This window comes from Cricetulus griseus, chromosome 7 (assembly GCF_003668045.3).
Source record: "Cricetulus griseus strain 17A/GY chromosome 7, alternate assembly CriGri-PICRH-1.0, whole genome shotgun sequence".
Lineage (NCBI taxonomy): Eukaryota > Metazoa > Chordata > Mammalia > Rodentia > Cricetidae > Cricetulus > Cricetulus griseus.
The window spans coordinates 76,547,330-76,569,793 of record NC_048600.1 but is presented as its reverse complement, the minus strand read 5'-3'; the positions used below and the strand labels follow the sequence as shown (position 1 = coordinate 76,569,793).

At 44.6% G+C, this 22,464-nt stretch overlaps 1 protein-coding gene across 1 annotated transcript; it reads left to right on the top strand.

Moving 5' to 3' along the window:
• Window positions 1–5,819: 5,819 nt before the first annotated feature.
• Cenpv (centromere protein V) lies at window positions 5,820–20,977 on the top strand. Its single transcript, XM_027427179.2, is given in 6 exon segments — window positions 5,820–5,997; window positions 6,000–6,213; window positions 8,708–8,806; window positions 11,168–11,237; window positions 18,501–18,615; window positions 20,644–20,977. Coding segments are annotated over 6 exon segments (753 nt in total). The 5' UTR covers window positions 5,820–5,867; the 3' UTR covers window positions 20,769–20,977.
• The last annotated feature ends 1,487 nt before the right edge of the window (window positions 20,978–22,464 follow it).

Below are 22,464 nucleotides of genomic sequence, written 5' to 3'. Positions count from 1 at the left end.
ATGTTAAGGAAGCAGAGGGCAAGCTGCCACTAGGGACACATTCTTAATATGTGTGTTTGGCAAAGATACAGAGAGCTGTGTATCAAACTTTTCTGGTTAATTTTTTTTTTGGGGGGGTGTTCTAGACAGGATTTCTCTGTGTAGCTTTGGAGCCTGTCCTGGCACTCCTCTGTAGACCAGGCTGACCTCAAACTCACAGAGATCTGCCTGCCTCTGCCATTAAGTACTGGGATTAATGGTGTGCATCACAACTGCCAGGCTCTGGTTAGTTTTTTTGTCAATACAAACTAGGGTCGTCTGGGAAGAGGGAACCTCAGTTGAGAAAATGTCAGATTGGTGGGTATTCAAGTGTGGTGGTTTGAATGAGAATGGCCCCAAAGACATATGTTTGAATACTTAGTTCTCAGTTGGTAAAACTGTAAAGGATTAGGTGATGTGGCCTTGTAGGAGGACATGTGCCACGAGGCTGGGCATTGAAGTTTAAAAAGTCCAGACCAGCCCAGTCTCTCTCTCTGCCTGCCTGCTGCTTTTGAATCAGATGTGAGCTCTCAGTTACTACTCCAGTGCCATCCCTGCCTGCCTGCTGCTATGCTTCCTGCCATGCTGGTCCTGGATTCTAACCTTCTGCAATAGCATAATGTGAGAATTACCAATACGGAGTCAGGTAAAAATATAAGGGTATTTATTTAGGGAGATGCCTTACTTACAGAGCAACCTAACCAGCCGGCAGGGCACGGAGTAAGTACAGCAAGCCAATGATGAAAAGGAAGAAGGGGCTTCCGTGTGCGTGCGTGCCCCTCACTCTTAAACCTTCCCCACATCACCCTGACCATGCCCTCGAAGGCGTGATCAGGCACACCAGTAGCCAGTCCTTAGAAGGCGTGGTTACAGTGTCCCCTATAATAGCAAGTCCCCAATAAACTCTATTATAAATTGCCTTGGTCATAGTGTCTTATTACAGCAATAAAAAGTAACTAAGACAATAAGTCTGTGGGGCATTTTCTGTATTCATTATTGATGTGAGAGGGCCCAACACCTTGTGGGCAGTGCAGTCCTTGACAGAAGGTCCTGCATTGTATAAGGAAAAAAAAAAAAAGCAACCTAAGAGGCTCATTCATCCATGGTCTGTGCTTCAGTTCCTAATTCCAGGTGCCTGCCTTGAATTCCTGCCCTGACTTCCCTCCATGATGGACTATACGCTGTAAGATGAAATAAACTTATTCCTCTCTAAATTTATTTTGGTCATGGTGTTTATATCACAGCAATAGAAAACAATCTAGGACATAAACTGGACTTAAAAATGACTTTCTCCAGGCACTCAGGATGTAGAGGCAGGTGGATCTCTGTGCATTCAAGGCCAGCCTGGTCTGCAGAGCAAGTTCGAGGACAAACAAAGATACAAAGAAAAACACTGTCTCCAAAAACAAAACAAAAACAAAAACAAAAAAATGACTCTCTCTACAAAATTAAAAAGTTCTGTGTGTGGGTTTGTGCATGCATGGGTGTAGGTTTCCAAGAGAAGAGGGCATCAGATACTCTGGAGTTTAAGTTAGTCAGCAGTGAGCTGCCCAAAATAGGTACTGGGAACCCAGTTAGGGTCCTTTACAAGAGCAGTACCAACTCTTAACCATTGAGCATCTCTTCAGCCCAAAAAGGATTCTCAAATTGAAGACATTCAAATATTCAGCATATGAAAAGGTGGCATTACTACAGTTTAGCAGGATTTCCTGGACAGCCACTCCCCAAGTGATGACAGAGAGACTTATTAATTATGAATGTTTGGCATTAGCTTAAGCTTGTTTCTTTTTTAAATAATTTATTTACTTTTATTTTGTGTGCATTGGTGTTTTGCCTGCATGTATGTTTGTGTGAGGGTGGTGGATCCTGAAGTTACACATAGTTGTGAGCTGCCATGTGAGTGCTGGGAATTTAACCCAGGTTCTTTGGAAGAGCAGTCAGTGCTTTTATCTTCTGAGCCATGTCTCCAGCCCCTTAAGGTTGTTTCTTAGTTAGCTTTTTTTTTTTTTTAACTTAATCCATTTCTATCAATGTATGGGCTGCCCCAGGCTCATTTACCTCCTCTACATATGGTCCTGCTTCCTCTGTGCCTGGTTGGCCCCCTGCTCAGCTGATTTCCAGCTGGCTGTCCCCTCTTCCCCACTGGCTCTGGTGGGCTGGCTGGCTCTCCCTTTCTCTCTGCCTGCCAGCACCACTTATCCCTCCTCTGACTAGCTATTGGCAGTTCAGCTTTTTATTAGACCAATCAGGTGCCTTAGGCAGACAAGGTGAAACAGCAACACATCTTTACATAGTTAAACAAATGCAGCATAAACAAAAGCAACACACCTGGGCTGGAGAGATAGCTCAGAGGTTAAGAGCACTGGCTGCTCTTTCAGAGGTCCTGAGTTCAATTCCCAGCAACCACATGGTCAGTCACAACCATCTGTAATGAGATCTGGTGCCCTCTTCTGGCCTGTAAGCAAGAACACTGTACATATAATAAATTCTTAAAAAAAAAAAAAAAAAAGCGCTGGCTTTGGTGACGCACACCTTTTATCCTAGCACTCCAGCTTGATCTACTGAACGAGTTCCAGGACAGGTTCCAAAACAATACAGAGAAACCCTGTCTTGAAAAAAAACCAAAAAAATAAAAAATAAAAAAAGCAACACACCTTTACATAATTAAACAAATTCAGCATAAGCAAATGCAACACACCTTTACACAGTTAATCATTCTGCAACACAAATGCAACACATCTTTACATAGTTAAATATTCGATTCCACAACACTACAGAACAAAGAAATGTAAAACAATAGAAAGTGATGTCACCACATCACCACCAGAAAAGCTAAGTTTAAAGACCAACAGTGAGGTGTGGAACTACCACAATTCTCATACAGTGCTGGTAGAATATAACACTGTCTAGCCAGGCTAAAAATTGTTTAGTAGTTCCTTAAAAAGAATGGTGCTAGCTGGGCATTGTGGCACATGCCTGTAATCCTAGAAATTGTGAGGTAGAGGCAGGAGGCTTGTTGAGTTGAAGACAGCATTGGCTACATTGTAAGACTTCGTCATAACTCAATCTATGAACCAGAAATTCTACTTGGAATATTTGGGAGAGAAATCAGTCTACAAAAAACCTTGGATACAAATGTTTTTGTAAACACTAGCTTTATCCACAATTGGCACAAGTTAGAAACAACCCAACTATCCACTTAGATTTTTTTTCTCCCACACAGAGTTTCTCTGTGTAACAGCTCTGTCTGTCCTGGAACTTGATCTGTAGACCAGGCTGGCCTCAAACTCACAGAGATACACCTCCTCTGCTGGGATTAAAGGTGTGAGCATTTAAGGGGATTAGGAACAGCTCAGTCAATGAATGTGGGCACACAAGCTTGAATCCCTGAATTTGGATCCCTAGCACCCAAATAAAAGTGGGGCACATGCCTGTAACCCCACCATTGTGTGGGTGCTAGGGATAGTCATCTCCTTGAGTTCAGTGACCTCCTAGTATAGCCAATAGGTGAGCTCCAGTTTCAGTAAGAAACCCTATTTCAAAACTAAGGTGGAGAAGCGTGGAAGAAGAAATCCATCATTGAACTCTAACCTACACACACACACACACACACACACACACACACACCACACACGAGGATAAACATTAATATATTCATGTGTTAATTTTCTTCCCATTTCTGTGCTATAACCAAAAACAACTTGGGAAGGAATAAGTCACAGGTCACACGCCAATGACAGAAGTCAGAGAAGAAGTGAATCAGAGACCATGGAGGAGTGCTGCTCACTGGCTTTCTCCCCACAGCTTGTTCAGCCTGTTTCCTTATACAATCCAAGACCACCTGCCCAGGGTTGGTACTGCCTACTCCCCCATCAATCATGAATCAAGAAAATGACCCACAGATTTGCCTATGTCCTAATCTGATGGAGGCATATTTTTTTTCAGTTAAGTTTCCATCTCAGATGACCCTTGTTTGAGTCATGCTGACAAAAACTAATGAGCACAGATCATAAATATTGACATCAGCCAATGTATACAGAATGATTTCCCAAATGTTGACCAGTGTTAGACTTAAGTGTACATGCTATTTTTGAAATGACATTCAGAGATAGGCTCAAGTACTGTGGTGGATAGATCAGACCTGTAAGTTCAGCACTTAGGAGTCTGAGGCTGGGGGATGGCTACAGGTTTGAGGCCAGCCTTAGCTACATAGTCTGAGGCTAGACTAGGCTACAGAGTGAAACACTGACTACAACAATCAGGGCATTTGAGTACAGGTGCCTGTCACCAAACCAGACAACCTGTTTGGTGGGAGGGGGAACTGATATTGCAAGCTGTCCTCTGCTCCATGTTCATTAGCTATCCTCCCAAAATAAAGATTTTAAAATGTAATATGTATCAGGAGGCAGAGGCAGGCAGATCTCGGTGAATTCAAGACCAGCCTGAGCTGCATAATGAGTTCCAGACTAGCCAGGGCTACACACTTAGACCTTGTCTCTAAACAAAACAAGTGAAAGTAATTTACAGTGATAAAAGTCAAAATAGGGGTCACTTCTGTTTTCTTTTGGAGATATTTAGTGTGCTAGGATGTGCCACATCTGAATTGGTGGATGAAAATCTGTACATCTAAGATATGGGCACTTTATGTAAACTGTAACTCAAAGGAAACAGCAAAAAAAAATTGTGTATCTAGGAAGTTTGAAGAGCTTTGTGTTAAAACTTCATGAAGATTTATAAATTGATAAACTATACCTGGGAAAATCTATAATCAATATTTTCATTGTTACAAAGACTGAAAATAAATGGAGTCTATATTCCAATAAACGTAGGAATTAACAAAACCAGAATTAAGAAGAAAGTTGAAAAGGAAAAATGCAAGAAAATGAGTAAGAGAAATGTTTCTTTGAAACTAAAAGGGTTTGGAGACTATTTGGGATGCCCTGGAGGGACGCAAGCAGGGAGTGGGGCGGGGTGGGGGGGATTCTTGTGACTTTTTTTTCTTTAAACTTAAGTATTGTATTCTGCAAAAGCATACGGGTAGAATATAATCCTGGATGCATTCATTTACCTAAAATTGAAAACAAAACCCTGGCCTGGGAATGTGGCTTAGTGTAAAGTGATTGCACAGTACCCTATTCTCAGTTCTGCAAAAGCAAAAACAAAACAAAAAAATCTTGACTATCGGCCTGATGTTGGTGGTGCATGCCTTTAATCCCAGCACTCGGGAGGCAGAGGCAGGCAGATCTCTGTGAGTTCGAGGCCAGCCTGGTCTCCAGAGCGAGTGCCCAGGATAGGCTCCAAAGCTACACAGAGAAACTCTGTCGAAAAACCAAAAAACAAAAACAAAAAAATCTTGACCATCAAACAGATTCCAGCTGTCATTTATGCTTCAAATAGCAAGTGCCAGACCATTTACATACGTTAGCTCATCAAGTACATGATGGCTTCTGCAACGTTGGTAGTGTCACCACCTTGGAGATCAAGTCTCCTAAGCTTGTCAGCTCTGATGTGGCTATGAATTGAGGCCTGACCTAGGCCTCCCCAGGTCAAGAATGTATATTTGGAAGTCCTGGCGTTGGTGAAGACCGAAGCGCCTTCGCTAGTCAAACCCGCACGACTGCCTGCAAGTGCAGGTGGAAGTGCGGTTCCGTTAGACCCTCCTTAGCACCAAGAGCACAAGGCCCAGGGTCTCCCGCTGCAGGCAGGCCGCAGCAGCCGGGTCCGGAGCTCGCGTGTCTCGGAGCGCCGCGCACCACCCCCGGGGCTTTCAGGTTGTCAGAGGCGGGGACGCGCATCAGCCGGCGGGGACGCGCAGAGCTGAGAGGCCTGTGCGCCGAGCTAAGGGAGGCATGCGGCGGACGCGGAGCGCCGTGGTCACCGATCCGCGGGAGCAGCGGCGCTCCGGTCCCTCCGGGGGCCTGGGCGGCAGCGAAAGCCGCGCGCGGCGCTCGGGGAGCAGGGCTCGGGCCGGGGCGGGGGGGCGGCGACCGGTTCACAGCGGTCTGCAAAACCGCGGCCCAAGCCGCCACCGCCGCCGGCCCAGGAGGCGGCTGCCGAGGAGCCGCCGCCGGCGGACACCCCCGCCGCCTCGGTGTCTGCGCTCGACCTGGGGGAGCAGCGGGAGCGCTGGGAGACGCTCCAGAAGCGGCAACGGCTCAGCTTCGAGGGCACCGCCAAGCTGCTGCTAGACACCTTGTGAGTGAGGCGGGGGCGGCGGGCCAGCACCTGCGAGGTGCGCATCGGCGGCGGCGGGACCCAAGGTTGGGTGCGGAGCCGGGGCCAGGCGCCCGCTGCCTCGGCTTTGCTGCTCAGGACGGTGTCCGGCTGCATGCGCAGGAGGGCCTCTCCGGGTGAAAAGGACAGACATCCCACAGTTTCCCTGCTACCCAGACCGTTTTACTCGTGTTTACACGTGCTTTCGGAGGGTGGGTGGGAGGAAAGGTCGAAGTGGAGAGTTTAGCAGCCTTAGGAGCGAAGGCCGGTTGTTCTGGGCAGTTCCCGGGAGGGAGGGCGCGGGTTAGTGATCCCGGAGGGAAGCGCGCGCAAAGCGATGTCCTGGACCTACGCGTGCGAGAGGGAACGGGAAACTCAGGCTTTGTGCTCTCATCCCGGGTGCGGGGTGGCAGACTTTACTTCCATCTGTGCTTCTGAAGTTCCTTCAGCTTCTTAGATGGCCTACGGGGCATCTCAGAGGTCTTTTGCTGGGAAAAGAGCTGTTAACTACTCTGGCCAGAACTGCCTCCTCTTTCCCAAATGGGTTGTGCACCCCTTCCTCCTTTAACCTTTGTGCTACAGAGAAATACTGAGTACCCTAGCCATACAGGCTCTCATTCGCACATGAACTGAAAAAGAACAATAAAAGACAGAGAAAGCCAACATTAACTTAACAATTTCTTAAAAATTTGAACTACTTTTCATAAACAGCAAGATGTTCTTTTGTCTTTGTTCCAGAAGAAGTTCTCTTGGTTTTGGTGCATCCTCTCGGACTATTTATTTAGATTTCTTTGTGCTTTGCTTTTTAGTTTTATCCCCTTGGGCTATAAATTGAATACTTTAAAATATTAATTTAAAACAAAAGCCAATTAAAAATAACATTTGTTAAGTACCTGTTGTGTACTAGCTACTGGGAGGCCTAAGCGATACTCTGGGGCTGGGCACAGCGGCACATGCCTGTAATCCTAGTGTTTTGGAGGCGGAGGAATACAATTTCACGGCCAGCCTGGGCTACAGAAACATCCTTTCTCAGAAGAAAGAGAGAAAGGAAAGAAGGAAAGGAAAGGAGAGAAAAGGAAGGAAGGGGAAGAAAAGGAGGAAGGAGGGAAGGAAGGAGAGAAGGAAGAAGGAGGGAAGGAAGGAAAGGAGGAGGCAGGCAGGCAGGAAGGCAGGAAGGCAGGCGGAAACAAACCAGGGGTGACATGGTCCATGTCTGTAAACCCAGTGCTGGAAGGTGGAGGTGGGAAGATCTGGACGTTCAAGGTCATCTTGGTCTACATAGTTAATTTGAGGCCAGCTTAAGCTGCATGACACAGTCTCAAAATTAAATAAACAAAAAAGCCCCAATCCTTAGACGCACAAAGCAAAAAATTGAGTTAATATTTGCCCTTAAACTGATAATGATCTAGGAAAAATACTAAAAATATTGGCACGAAAAGATGAGTTTCACTCACCAGATTGGCATACTGTATGCTTGCTTCCGTTTACTTTTATGTCCTCTAACTTGTTTTCATGCCAAGAAAGTATATGTTATATACACTAACAATTTTGTTCAAATATTGCATAGAAAAAAGTTTGGAGGAATGTATAGCAAATACGGGCTCTCTCTTGGTGGGATGACCACAGGGGTTCTTGTGTTACTAAATATGATAAGGTTTGTGGTTTTTTTTTTTTTTTTCAATAAACATTGTGTATAGAAGAAGAAGAAATTGAGATGTTAGCTTGTTAGAGAAACCTGGGAGAGCATTCACTTGCCAGGTGGCAAAGTGAATCTGCAGTGAGCTGTTTTTCTGGGGGTTATTGCTCAGAAGTCATGGTGAAATGTTCTCTCATTTATTATTGGCGAGAATATCTAGTCTTTTCGGGAAGGGACTTCATGATGTTCATTGAATCTCAATGTTCGGTTATGGAGCTGGCTCCAACTGTGTATAGAGTTGTGTAAAAAGTCATGTACTTGGGAAGTACTGGAGGAGAATGAATGGAGTTAGAAAAGCCTTTGCTATCACCCCTGAAAGCATTGCAAATCAGTAAGTAGACCCAACTGGGCACCCTGTCTTGCTTTTTCCTAACCACTTCTCCTATCTTTATTACAATCAAAATTAAATATTATTTGGTCAGTTTGCTTGGTGCCTGCTTAAAGTTGGTAAGGACTCTTCTTGGTACTTAGCTTATAAATATTTTTTTTAACTAGTTAGCTGGCATGTAAATGTTTGGGGAGGGGAAGAGCTAGACTTCTCTGTCTTCATATTTACTGAATTCTGGGAATGTTTTATTTTGTAGTCTTATAAAATTCAAGACAGTTCACAGTGAAAATACTGAACCTCTTTTATGAAATGTACCTGGTTGTCCTATAAAAAAGACTTTTGTCCCAGCCTGGCTTTCTTTTAAGAACAAAAAGACAGCATGAAGGATCCATGCCATAAGGCCCCTGCTTGCCTGTTAGAAATTCTTATGCTCTAGTTTTTATTTCATTTAGTGAGTACCAGGGCCTGGTGAAGCACACAGGAGGCTGCCACTGTGGAGCAGTTCGTTTTGAAGTTTGGGCTTCAGCAGACTTGCACATCTTTGACTGCAAGTGAGTATTTTATCTTTCCAAATTGCCTTAGAAGACTTGAGGAGCAAAGAGGCTGTGTTTCAGCCCAATCTGGGGAGTCTGGGTATAGATGAAACAGTGTTGGCTGTGAGCTGATAACTGTTACATCAGGTACTGGGAACATAAAGGTTCATTGTTTTGTTCTTTCCCCTTGTGTGTATGACTTGGAATTTTCAGTGATAATTAAAAAAATTATTATATGTTATACACTTAGTTTGTATGTGGGTCAGAGGACCACTGTGGGTGTCTGTTCTCTCCTTGGTCCTAGGGTCATCAAGTCATCAGGCTGGTGGTAGGTACCGTTACCTGCCAAGCTATCTCACTAGTCTGATTATTTATTTATTTATTTAGTTTTTTTTTTTTTTTCTCGAGATAGGGTCTCTCTGTATACTCTTAGTTGTCCTAGAACTCACTCTGTAGACCAAGCTGGCCTCAAACTCAAAGATCCACCTGCCTTTGCCTCCTGAGTGCTGGGATTAAAGGTGTGGACCTCTGCCACCTGGAATGATTTTTTTTTTAAGATAGGAGAAGGCTAAACATTCTGAGTTAATTGGAGTAACGCCTATAGTTTGTATGTGTGGAGCCTGTGTCTGTGTGTGTATATACCACAGAGCTCCAGAATACAGTTCAGGTGACAAAGCAGGGCTTTTCAGGGCTTTGGCTTATAGGCTCATGCCTCTCCCTGATACCACTGATTTAGGGGTGATTAGCCGGAGGTAGATCAGGCTGGCCATAATTCTCCGCTGGGATTCTGGGAATCCCACCGTGGGCAGAATCTTTTTAGGATTCTATCGGTGAAGCTAGATGAAAGTAATCCGGTGGAGAGTATATATTCCCAGAAGCTTTTCATGTACTGGCACCCTCTCTGTTCTTGGCATGAGGCCTGTGATACCACCCAGATCAGTGGCAGGCCTGCTTTTTAGCACCTTCCCTGGCATAATAATAGAATGAGAACAACAGGGTCTGCCTTCTGGACCAGCTATTGGTGGGTACTTAATTACTCAAGAGGGTCCAGTCCTTTTACCTCTAATGGTACCTGAATTTCATATGAATAATAAATACTGTGGATTTCCTCAAGTGGAGAACTGGCTAGTCCACTAATAGAATCCAGATTTGGAAAAAGGCATTATGGCATAATTTCTTAGAGAATCCTATACTAAAACAGTGTTTTAAAAGGTGAATTAGGGCTAAGGGTGTAGCTCATTTGGTAGTGTTTGCCTAGCATGTTCAAAGCCCTGGATTTGATCCCCACTTGTTCATAAACTGGGCATGATGTCACATGCCTGTCATCCTGAGGGAGGTAGAGACAGGAGAGTCAGGGTTAAAGGTTGTCCTTAGCTGCACAGTGTTTGTGGTCAGCTTGTGTCTATGAGATTCTTCTCTTAAAATAAATAAGCAAGAAAGCAAGCAAAGGAGCTCAAAGCTATCTTCAACTCTATAGCAAGTTTGAAGCCAGCTTGGGGATATATGTGATCAAAAAAATAAAATTTTAACATGACCCCTCTGTCTCAAAGAATAAAATAAAGTGAAAAAAATTTAAAATTATCTATATTATGCATGTGGGTGTTTTGCCTACATGTATGTCTGTCTGTTCACCACATGCCCCAGAGGTCAGAAGAGGGTGTTTGATACCCTGGAACTGTGAGCCACCAGGTCGATACTGGGTATGGAACTAGGGCTCTCTGAAAGAACTGCCAGTGCTCTTAACTGCTGAGCCCTCTCTAACTCCAAAGTCAAATTTAAAAAGAAAAAAAAAAGGTGAATTGAAGAGCTTGATGTATGCTTTAGTAGTAGAAAAGTACACTTTAATGCCTGCTTAGTATGCATGTTAGATACCCTGAGTTCACTGTATCCAGGGTAGAGAAATAAAAACAGACAAAAATGGTGAGTTGAAAAGAACACATTTTAACTCAATTTCCAGTTTGGTATTTCTTGGTTTTGTTATATTGAGACAGAGGGAAGCCGGAGGTTCTTTCCTTGGCTCTGCCGTGCCTGTCTAGAGGGGCATTAGAGTATAGCAATGTCTGAATTCATTTTCTGAGTGTCTTTAAGTCCACTGTTTCTCTTCAGGGCCGGGAGGGGGGAAGCAGAAATGAGGTCCAGGATTGCTGAATGCTGTGTGGTCTCTCTCCTCTGCTGGCTCTGTCACCAGCAGGCTTCACTGCCAGGAAGAGCAGAGGCTCCAGGTGGCCCGTCCAGCTGCCTAAGTTTCCCTTTCCTGGATGGTGCTGAGAAGGGTGTCCTGTTTGAGGTCAGCTGGTTCTGTAGGAATTGGGCTGGGCTGCTTGGGCATGTGGACAATGCAGATGGCAACTCACGATCTGGCCTTTGCTCTTTCTGTAGCTGTAGCATTTGCAAAAAGAAGCAGAATAGACACTTCATTGTTCCAGCTTCTCGATTCAAACTCCTGAAGGTTAGTACTTACGAGCAGGGTCTGGGTGGGTGGGTGGAGCCCATGTGGAAGGACCCACCAGCCACTACCCCACCCTTCTAGCCTGACTGCTGTACAGTGTAAGGGGCATAGGGCTTAGGAAGACCTTGAGATCCTTTTTTTTCTTCAGCTGGAGTCTCACTGTGTAGCCTAGGCTAGCCTCAAACTTAATGTTCTCCTTACCTAAGCCTCCCGAGTACTGGAGAGTTGTACCATTTCTCTTAGTTTCTGATTATTTTCCACTCAGGTCTTATTTCTTTCTTTTTCTTTTCTTTTTTTGGTAGATGTTTGGGGTTTGAACTCAGGGCCTCGATTATGCTGGGCAAGTGCTTTGCCACTGAGCTCTGTCCCTAGCCCACAGGTGGATTTTAACTGCCTTAGTTCTTTTTCCTTTAAATTTTTTATCTATTAGTGGGGTAGGCACATGGTACAGCACACATGGAGGCCAAAGATCAGCTCTGTTGGAACTGGTCCTCTCCTTCTACCTTTCCAGGGTTGTTTAGGGATCATACTCAAGTTGCTTCTGTAGTAAGCACTGTTACCTGTTGAGCCATCTTGCTAGTCCCTATTTATTTACCTTTTGAGTTGATAGGTTGTTTGGAGACAACCAGGCTGGCCTTGAACTCCTGATCCTCCTACTTCTGCCTCCAGAGGGCTGGGATCACAGGCATGTACCACTATGCCTGCTGCCTATCTTCCCTTTGTTTTGGAAAGCATATTTGATATTATTGTAGAAGCATTTTCAAATTTAGAAAGCCAGAAGATCACTTAAAGTCATTTTGAGAACTGAAAAATTATCTGAATATAACCTGTATTACTTTTGAAAAAATATAAGAAAAGTAAAATCATTCAAGGTAATCACTACTATTTTTTGATACACATCTTTATACATTAGTCTCTCTCTCTCTCTCTCTCTCTTTCTCTCTCTCTGATTGGGTCTTATGTATCCTAGGTTGGCCTTGAACTCCTGATCCTCCTGCTTCTATCTGAGCACTGGAATTACTGGCATGTACCACCATGCCCAGCATATACAGTGCTGGGGGTTGAACCTAGGGCTTCATGCATACTAGGCAAGCACTCTACTAACTGAACTATATTTCTGCCCATTTGTACATTATTTTTTATAGAGATAAATACATCTAAATATGTTGCTACAGCTGGTGGTGCACACTTTTAATCCCAGCCTTCTGGAGGCAGAGGCAGGTGGATCTCTCTGAGTTTGGAGCCAGAGTGAGTTCGTCTACTTAGTGAGTTCCAGGACAGCTAGAATTACATAGTGAGTTTCAACAAACAAACAAAATATATGTAGTTGCTTTTGAATCATTTTTCAAATAGTGAATTCCTGGATTGAGTCCAGTTTTTACATTTTTTATTATTTTATGTGTATGAATATTTTGCCTGCATGTATATATATGCACCTTTAATGTGCCTGGTATCTGTGGAGGCCAGAAGAGGGCATAAAATCCCCTGGAATTAGAGTTAAGGATGTTTGTAAGCCTCCATGTGGTACAAGGAACTGAACTCAGTTCCTTTTCGAGAACAGCAACTGAGTTATCTCTCCAGCCTCTAAATTTTATTTTATTTAATACTATATGTATGTCTGTAGGCACACATGCCATAGTGCACTCGTGGAGGTCAGAGGACAACTTACAAGACTAAGTTTTCTCCTTCTACCATGTAAGTCCTCAGGATTGAACTCAGGTCATCAGATTTGCATGGAAAACTCCTTTGCCTACTGAGTCACTTCATCTTTATTTATTTATTTGTTTGTTTTAAGTATGGGATCTTGCTCTGTGGCCCAGACTGCCTCCTGGGCTTCTAGTCTTTTTTTTTTTTTTTCCCAAGATAGGGTTTCTCTGTATTGCTTTGGAGGTTTCCTGGAACTCGATCTGTAGACCAGGCTGGCCTCAAACTCATAGAGATCCACCTGCCTCTGTCTCCCGAGTGCTGGGATTAATGGCGTGCGCCACCAACACCCAGCTTGGGTTTCTAGTCTTAGAGACCTTCCTGCTTCAGTCTCCTGAGTACCTACAAGTATATACTACCATACAGGTGTGATTAGCATACATTTTTATCAAAATATTACATAAGACAGTGTGCTGGCTAGATTTATGTTAACTTATCACAAGCCAGTGTTACTGGAGAGAAGGGACCCTCAATTGAAAAAATGCCTCAATAACATTGGGCTATAGGCAGGCCTGTAGGGCATTTTCTTAATTAGTGTTTGATGTGGAGGGTACAGTTCTTTGTGGGTAGGGCCGATTTGAGCAACGTAACTATATTCTGTCTCAAAGTAAATAAATAAAGGGTGTTATGTGTGGGGGGCAGTATGTAACTGTTCTGTTTAGGTGTGGTGGCTCACACCTTTAATCCCAGCCCTTGGAAAGCAGAGGTGGGTAGATCTCTGTGAGTTTGTGGCTGGCCTGGTCTACAAAGTAAGTTCCAGAGCCACACAGAGAAATCCTGCCTCCAAAGACAAAAATAAACAAACAGAAAAACCTGTTCTATCTATAAACTACTTTATCGTTTCCTAGTGAAAAAAAAAAAAAAAAACATCGTTTTTATCTTCTTTCCTTTTTATTCAGTGTTGGAGTTGAGCCAAGGGCCTCGTGTATATTAGGCAAGTCCTATACCACTGAGCTACATCCCCAACTGTTTTTAAGTTTGATTTCATCACTATAGACTTGTACACATCATCTCACTCTTCACAAGTCAGGTTCCTGACTGACTTATCTCACCATTCTTGAATTTGCAGTGGTGCACTCTTGGCTTGAGTTCATTTAAAACATTGTATTATTTTACACGTGGGGGGTGGTTTTATCTGCATGTGCGTCTGTGCACTGTATGAGTGCAATGCCCTTAGCAGCCAGAAGAGGGTGGCAGATGCCCTGGAACTGGAGTTACAAAGGGTTGTGAGCTGCTATGTGGGTGCTGGAAATCAAACCTGGGTCCTCTGAGTGACCAGTGCTCTCTTAACTTTTTTTTTTTTTTTTCAAGACAGGGTTTCTCTGTGTAGCTTTGGAGACTGTCCTGGAACTCGCTTTGTAGGCCAGGCTGGCCTGGAACTCACAGAGATCCACCTGCCTTTGCCTCCTGAGTGCTGGGATTAAAAGCATGCACCACCACTGCTTGGTGTGCTCTTAACTTTTAAATCATCTCTCCAACCCCCATTTCACTCCCTGAATTATAAACAACATTGTGATGAATTTCCTTGTGTATAAGTCTTTGACAATTTTCTTTAGAATCAGTTCTCTTACAAACAAAATCTCTGGGAAGGAAAACACAAATTTCATAAGATGCCTTTTTTTAGCAAATTCTAGATAAATGTGAGGAGGGGCGGGGCTTTAATTCTACCTTCCTTTTCTTCCCTTCCTCTCACAGTCTCACAGATTTTGTGAGCCTGTCCAAGAATTTGGTACAGACATTCCTGTCCTTTACTATGAGACTACAGGTGTGTCCAAGGCAGTCCTACCTACTGCCATGTTTGAGCCAGCTCCTGGCCTGGTAGGGGTTTAGTATCAAGATGGCTCTTAGTTAGGTTCCTGAGAGGAAAGACTGAGTGTGTCTTAGTTTTTTCAAGTCAAGGAGGAGTTCTTTGTTTGTTTTCTCTTTATATTTATGGCTGGCTTTAGATCCAGCATTCAGGAGGCAGAAGCAGGAGGATCTCTGAGTTTGAGACTATCTTGGTCTACATAGCAAACTCCAGGACAGTCAGGCCCATAGAGACAACTTGTTTCAAAAAGGAGAATTTATTTTTATGTGTATGTTTTGTCTGCAAGCATGTATGTGCACCACACGTGTGCCTGTTGAATCCCCTGGAGCTGAGGTTCTGATAGTTGTGAACCAACATATGGGTGCTAGGAGTTGAACTCAGGTCCTCTGCCGGAGCAGGAAGGACTCTTAATTGCTAAGCAACCTCTCCAGCCTACCAAGTCTATGAGATCTCATCTCCAATATGGGAGGCCAGGGTTCCTTTCTTCTCATTTTTCTTCCTTCCCTCTTCCTTGGGGGTCTATGGCAGTAAGTCATCCCTCCTTGGATTCTTATTATTTGGAATAGGGTTTGAATGAGAATGGCCCTCATCAGATCATGTATTTGAATGCACAGTCTATAATTGGTAGACTGTTTAAGAAGGATTAGGAGGTGAAGCCTTGTCTTAGGGTTGCTATTGCTCTGATAAAATACCACGACCAAAGCACCTTGGGGAGGAAAGGCTTTATTTGGCTTACAATTCCGTATCACTGTTCATCATTGAAGGAAGTCAGGACAGGAATTCGAACAGGGTGGTAACCTGGAGGCAGAAGGTGATGGAGGAGTACTGCTTACTGGCTTGCTCCCCATAGCCTGCCTGCTCAACCTGCTTTCTTATAAAACAGCCCAGGGGTAGCCCCATACACAATGGGCTTGGCCCTCACCTATCAATCACTAATTAAGAAAATGCCCTCCTGGCTTACCTGCAGCTGATTTTATGGAGGCTTTTTCCTCAATTGAGGTTCCCTCCTCTCTGATGACACAGGCCATGTGAGGTGAGCTTTGAGGTTTCAAAGGTCCAGTCTCTCTGTCTGTTTGTAGATCAGATGTAAGCTCTCAGTTATTGTTCCAGTGCCATGCCTGCCTGCCCACAAGCTCCTCACCATGAAGAGCAAGGACTCACCCCCAGGAGCTGTAAGCAAGCCCTCAATTCAGTGCTTCCTTTCATAAGCTGCCTTGGCCATGGTGTCTCCTCACAGCAGGAGAACCATAAATAAGGCAGTGAGAGAACAGATATACATCCACTTTGTGTCCTTTTCTTTGTCTCTATCTTTGTCCCTATACCTTATATCTCTGTCCACATCACAGAAGATGTGGTATGGGTGTCTGTTGGTAGAGAGCGCAGGGATCCTTCACTGGCTTGTGGGGCAGAAGTGCACTAACTTGCAGTCTGTCCTCAACCTCGTTCCTATGCTCCTGCGGCAGGCAGCTCCTGAAGATACCAGCAGGTGCAGTCTGGGTGGAGAATTGATCCTCTGTTTTCTTCCTCGATAGTCTTGTCCACATCTTTCCTGGTGTTCTGTGGCATACCTACATGCTGATTCATTGCCATCCATAACTCCAGTCCCCAGGGTCTGATGCTCTTTTCTTACCTTCATGGAACCAGGCACACACTAGGTGCACATATATATGCATGCGGTCAAAACACTCATAAACATAAAATACAATAGATATAGCTTTAATTTTTTTTAATGTGTGGGGTTGGAGAGATGGCTCAACACTTAAGAGCACTGGCTGCTTGTCCAGAGGACCCAGGTTCAATTCCCAGCACCCACATGGCAGCTTACAAATGTCTATAAATCTGACACCCTCACACATTCATTCATGCAGGTAAAACACCAATGCACATAAGATAAAAATAAACCTTAAAAACTTTTTTTGTTTTGTTTTTAAGACAGGATTTCTCTATGTAGCCTTGGCTGTCTTGGAACTAGCTCTGTAGAACAAGCTGGCCTTGAACTCACAGAGATCTGCCTGCCTCTGCCTCCCAAGCGCTGGGATCAAAGGTGTGTGCCACCACTGCCCAGCTAAAACACATTTTAAAATGTAAAATTTATTTTTTAATAAATGTGTGAGTCTGTGTGTATCTGTATTTATGTGTCTACATGACTGGGCACATATGCAAAAGCCCACAGGGGAAGTATTAGATCCCTTAGAACAGGAGTTACAGGTTGTTTGTAAGGTATCCAACATATGTGCTATCATATGAACTCTGGTCCTCATGATTGGACAGTATGGAGCTGAATCTGGGGCCTAGTGTGTACTAACATGCCCACTTGGACTCCTCCATGTGCCATACCTACAATCCATGTTTTACTTCTTATGTTTTCACTTTGGACCCTTGGAGATTGTTAGTGCTGCTTAGTATTTGCAAGCATTCTTTATTTTATTTTATTTTTTATTTGTTTATTTTTGTTTTTCAAGACAGGGTTTCTCTGTGTATCTTTGGAGCCTGTCATGGAAGTTGCTCTGTAGACCAAGCTGGCTTTGAACTCACAGAGATCCACTTGCCTCTGCCTCCCAGTGCTGGGATTAAAGGCATGTGCCACCACCACCTGGTCTATTGTGACCCCACCCCCCCAAGATAGGGTTTCTCTGTGGCTTTGGAGGCTGTCCTGGAACTAGCTCTTGCAGGCCAGGCTCGTGGCACCACCACTGCCCAGGTCTATTGCGACTTTTAAAAATTCTTTATTTTCATTTCATATGCATTGATATTTTTCCTGAATGTATGTCTGTGAGGGTGTCAGATCCCCTGGTCTCCAGAGCAAGTGTCAGGATAGGCTCCAAAGCTACACAGAGAAACCCTGTCTCAAAACAAACAAACAAACAAACAAAAAGTTGTCTCAGGTCCTTTGCAAAAGCAGTATGTGCTAACCACTGAGCCGTCTCTCCAGCCTCGAATTTGTGATCTTTTAATCCTTTTCACTAAGTTATAAGTATTTTGTTGTAGCTCATCAGTGTATGCATCATTTCATATGTTTCTTTTTTTCTTTCTCTCAACTGTCCATTCATATACTTTGCCTGCTTTTTCATTCATACTATCCGTTAAGAAAACTAACCCTGCTGAGGTGTGCTGACACACACCTTTAATCCCAGCACTCAGGAGGCAGAGACAGGCAGATCTCTGTGAGTTCCAGGCCAGCCTGGTCTACAGAGCTAGCTCCAGGATAGCCTCCAAAGCTACAGAGAAATCATGCCTCCAAAAACAAACAAAGAAACAAACAAACAAAAAAAAGGAAAAAACCAACCAAACAAAAAAACTCTTTGGGTATGACATGTGGCAAAGATTTTTTTCCCTAGCTTTTCCTTTATAAATAATTCAGGTATAGTCAGTAGTGTTCTTTAGATCTTGAGCGGTTTTTTTTGGGGACATGAGGAGGCAGTCTCTGGGGTGAGTGGCCCTGGGAAGCAGACACCTGTACTCCCTGACTCTTAGAGGGTATTCTATTTTAGGGTTCATCAACTTGAGCTTGGGTTGTTCAGTGTACAGTTGGGATAGGAGAATCTGTGGACTGTCGGGCTCCAGATCGAACTGTGTCTGGGAAGTATAGATGGGTCTGTGTCTTCAAGAAACTTTCAGGCTTTTCTAGGAAATGGGAGCCCTCTCCATAACCCAGAGAATTCTACAAAAGGGTATCCCCACTAATCCTCTCAAAAGGTTTATTTTTAATAACATTAAATGATCTCCTTGCCTATTTGTTTCTGTTCTTCCAGGGCGCTGAGAGCATAACCACATACACGTTCAATACACACAAAGCCCAGCACACCTTCTGTAAGAGATGTGGTGTTCAGAGCTTCTACACTCCACGCTCCAACCCTGGAGGCTTTGGTGAGTGAAGGGAATGTCTGTGTGGGCTTAGGACCCTGAGGAGCCTGGGGTGCTGGTTGGACCGCTGGGCCCTGGCATATGTCAGAAGAACAGGGAGGGTTCCTCTGATGGGTCTGGTCAAGTGTCTAGTAGACATATGGTAATGGTTTTCAGAGTTTACCCATAGGTAGTTCTTATTCCCTGGTACTGTAGGGCTGAGGGGAGACCCTACAAGATAGAGAGAAGATAGATGGAATGGGGCTGAAGAGATGGCTCAGTGGTTGAGTACTGGCTGCTCCTCCTGAGGACTGGGGTTCGATTCCTAATCTCAATCTATCTGTAATTCCAGTCTTGGGAATCTGGCACCTTCCTCTGGTCTCTGTGGGCACTGTATGCATGCGGTATATGCAGGCTAAACAGATACATATTAAATAAATAAATAAATAAAATATGGGTGGGAAGTGGGCCTGTGGGTTCATGGGAGGCTACTGGAATAATGACGGGTAAAGGGAGGGAAGAGGCCAGAATAATGGCTGTTGCTATTGTTTGAAAATGAAATTAAGGGCTATGGCTGTAGCTCAGTGGTAGTGAGCATTTGCCTGGCATGTGTGATCCTCACTCCATCCCTAAATAGATAGATAAAAAGATTTTAATTTCTTTTTTTTCAAAAAAAGAAAAAAGAGCCAGGTGTAGTGGCACATACCTTTAATGCCAGCACTTGGGAGGCAGAGGCAGGTGGATCTCTGTGAGTTCAAGGCCACAGAGTGGTCTCCAGAGTGAGTTCCAGGATAGCCTACAAAGCAAAACACCTGTCTCAAAAAAACCAAAGGAAAAAAAAGATCAATGGCTGATCTTGCAGGGGACCTGGGTTTGGTTTCCAGCACCAAAAGGTAGCTCAGTACTGTCTGTAATCTCAAGGGTCCAGTGCCCTCTGCTATTCTCCACAGGCACCAGACACACACATATGTGGTTCACAGACACAACACATCTATACATATACTTTATTTATTTTGGTTTTTTGAGGTAGCTTTTCTCAGTGTCCAGAGCCCTAGCTGTCTTAGGATTTGATTTGTAGACCAGGCTGGCCTCGAACTCACAGAGATCTGCCTGCCTCTGCCTCCTGAGTACTGGGATTAAAGGCGTCTGCCACCACTGTCCAGCAAATATATACTTTTAAAAAGAAGCAAAAGGAGCCCCTAGCGCCTTCTTGAGGCCCTGCTTGACCTGACCTGGAGGTGGAGTTGATACAACCACCCCTTAGAGTGAAATGAGGCTGGCCTGTTCTCATGTCATAGCTGTTGGGAGCTGTGGGTACAGCTATGACTGTACCACAGAGAGGAGAAGGCAGGACACCATGCCAGTCTCTCTACCCTGTGTCTTTAGCAGCTGCTGCTGGTTCCTGGTCTGCTGAGTCCTGGTTACCTTGAAACAGGGAAGGGTTTTTTGTTGTTTATTTGTGGGATTGTTTTTCGTGGATTTGGTTTTGAGACTGTCTTACTGTAGTCCAGGCTAGCCTCCTGGTAGGCCTCTTGCTTCTGCCACCTGACTGATGAGATTAAGGCATGTGCCACCATGCCTGCCCAGGAAAAGGTTTTAATAGTTACAAAGTCCTGTATAAATTGGAAACTATTTAATTTTTTATCTATCTAACCCCAGGAAAGTCCTGAGAATTGGGCCAGGCCCAAAACCTTCCTAATACTTTCCACATTCAACCCCACCCCCTCCCCTTGTACTGGGATTGACCACAGGTCCTTGTAGATATTGGTAAGTATTCTGCCTCTGAGCTGTGTCCCAGGCCTTGAGGTTTTGAATGCTCCCCGGCATTGGCTGACCCTCATTCAGGGTATCTGACCTTCACGTGACAGGTGAGGACCTGAAGGCTGAAGGCCTAGGCTGAACTAGAACCTTCTTAGTATATCAGCAGGCCACACAGCCTCTTACGCCCAGGTGGCAAGCTGGAGCATGCCACTCAGGTAGCACTTGTGGGATAAAGGTGCTCGAAGGTGAGGGCTTGTTTGATACATTCTCTGGTCTCACCCTTGCCCCTAGGAATCGCCCCCCACTGCCTCGATGAAGGCACTGTTCGGAGTGTGGTCACCGAGGAATTCAATGGCAGTGACTGGGAGAGAGCCATGAAGGAGCACAAGACCATAAAGAACATGTCTAAAGAGTGAGCTCATGCTTCCTCCTTCCCGAGAGGGAGCCAGCAGTTGCTGTGCAGACCTGGGCCGCCATCTCCACTCCCAGTGTCCTGTGGTTTGCCTCCATTTCTTTAGGCAGCTCTGCCCTTAGCCCAGATTTCATGTAAGACAGTTGACCTTTTCCCTTCCCACCGACTTTTGTGTGATCTTTTAGAGAATAAACATTTCTGACATTAACGCTATTACTGTGGCCCCTCATTCCTTTGAACTTTGACTTTCGCCTCTGAGGCCTGTCGCTTAACAGCAGACTAAAATTGTGAGCACCAATAAGACACCTGCAGCCAAACTGAGAAGAGGTAAGACGGCAACAGCAATTATGACCAGAAGACTGAATGACAGCCGTCCGTGTGAGTTGTGAAGATGTGGTGATGTCGCACACCTTTAATCCCATCACTCAAGAGGCAGAGGTAGGCAGATCTCTGTGAGTTAGAGGCCAGCTTGTCTATGGAGTGAGTTCCAGGATGGCCAGGGCTATTACACAGAGAAACCCTGTCTTGAAAAACCAGAATAAATAAATAAAATAGTTGAGTAACTCATTCAATTAATCTTTTCTTCTAAAATTAGCAAAGTATTTGGTTTCATTACAGTGCATGTCCCTGTATGATGTAGTCTGCCTCACAAATCACCTCATTAGTTTTATTAAGATGAAGAGCAAATGTTTATTAACTCCTCCAATATGTTCAATGCTTGACAGTTAAGCAGATTTTGTTTTCATTTTTTCAAGACAGGGTTTTCCTATGTAGCTTTGGGGCCTGTCCTTGAACTTGCTCTGTAGACCAAGCTGGCCTTGAACTCACAAAGATCCCCGTCTCATTCTCCATTGTCATCATGGTGGTGTGCAGTCAGACATGGTGCTGGAGAAGGAGCTGAGAGTCTACATATTGATCCACTAGCAACAGGAAGTGAACTGAGCCAAGTTTAATCATAGGAGACCTCAAAGCCCTGCCCCTATAGTGACACACTTCCTCCAACAAGGCCACACCTACTAATAGTACCACTCCATTTGGGGGTCATTTTCTTTCAAACTATTGATCATTTGTTCTCAACTGTTTAAAAAATATTTTTTATTCATACTGTGTGTCTGCATGTGTGTGCATGTCTGTGTGTCTTCCACAGCTTGCTCGGAAGTCAGAGGACAACTTGCAGAGTCAGTTCTTTCCTTTACTATGTGTTGATGGATATCGGATCACACTGTGAACCCTGAGATTGAAATCAACCATAGGTCAAGAGGCAGAGCAAGCAACCAGTTGACTGGAAGTAACCCTAGAGAGTGAGGGGAAGTTGAAGTGGAGGGGGAGCATAGGAAGTAGAAGGGAGGGACTGTAGGAGAAACTGTGGCCAGCCTACCCCAGCCGCAGGTGACCAGGCTAGCCTCCCTAAGCTAAGCCTGCCTCTGTACCTAGAGACTGCTGACAAAGAGATACCTGACCCAGAGACACCAATGAGGAAAGGACAACATAGCAGAGTCAGCTGCCTGAGCCAATAGGACCTTGGGAGAAGGTATAAAGGCAGGTCTAACTTCCTTAATGAGTCTTCAGAGTGCTCTGCTACTTACTGGCTCCCAATGCCTGAGTTGTTGGTGCTGCATCTTCTCACTCCCTCCCCCAAGGGGTGTCTGAAGGTGGGGTATGGGTATGGGTATGCCAGTCATATCCTGTAACAGATAGGG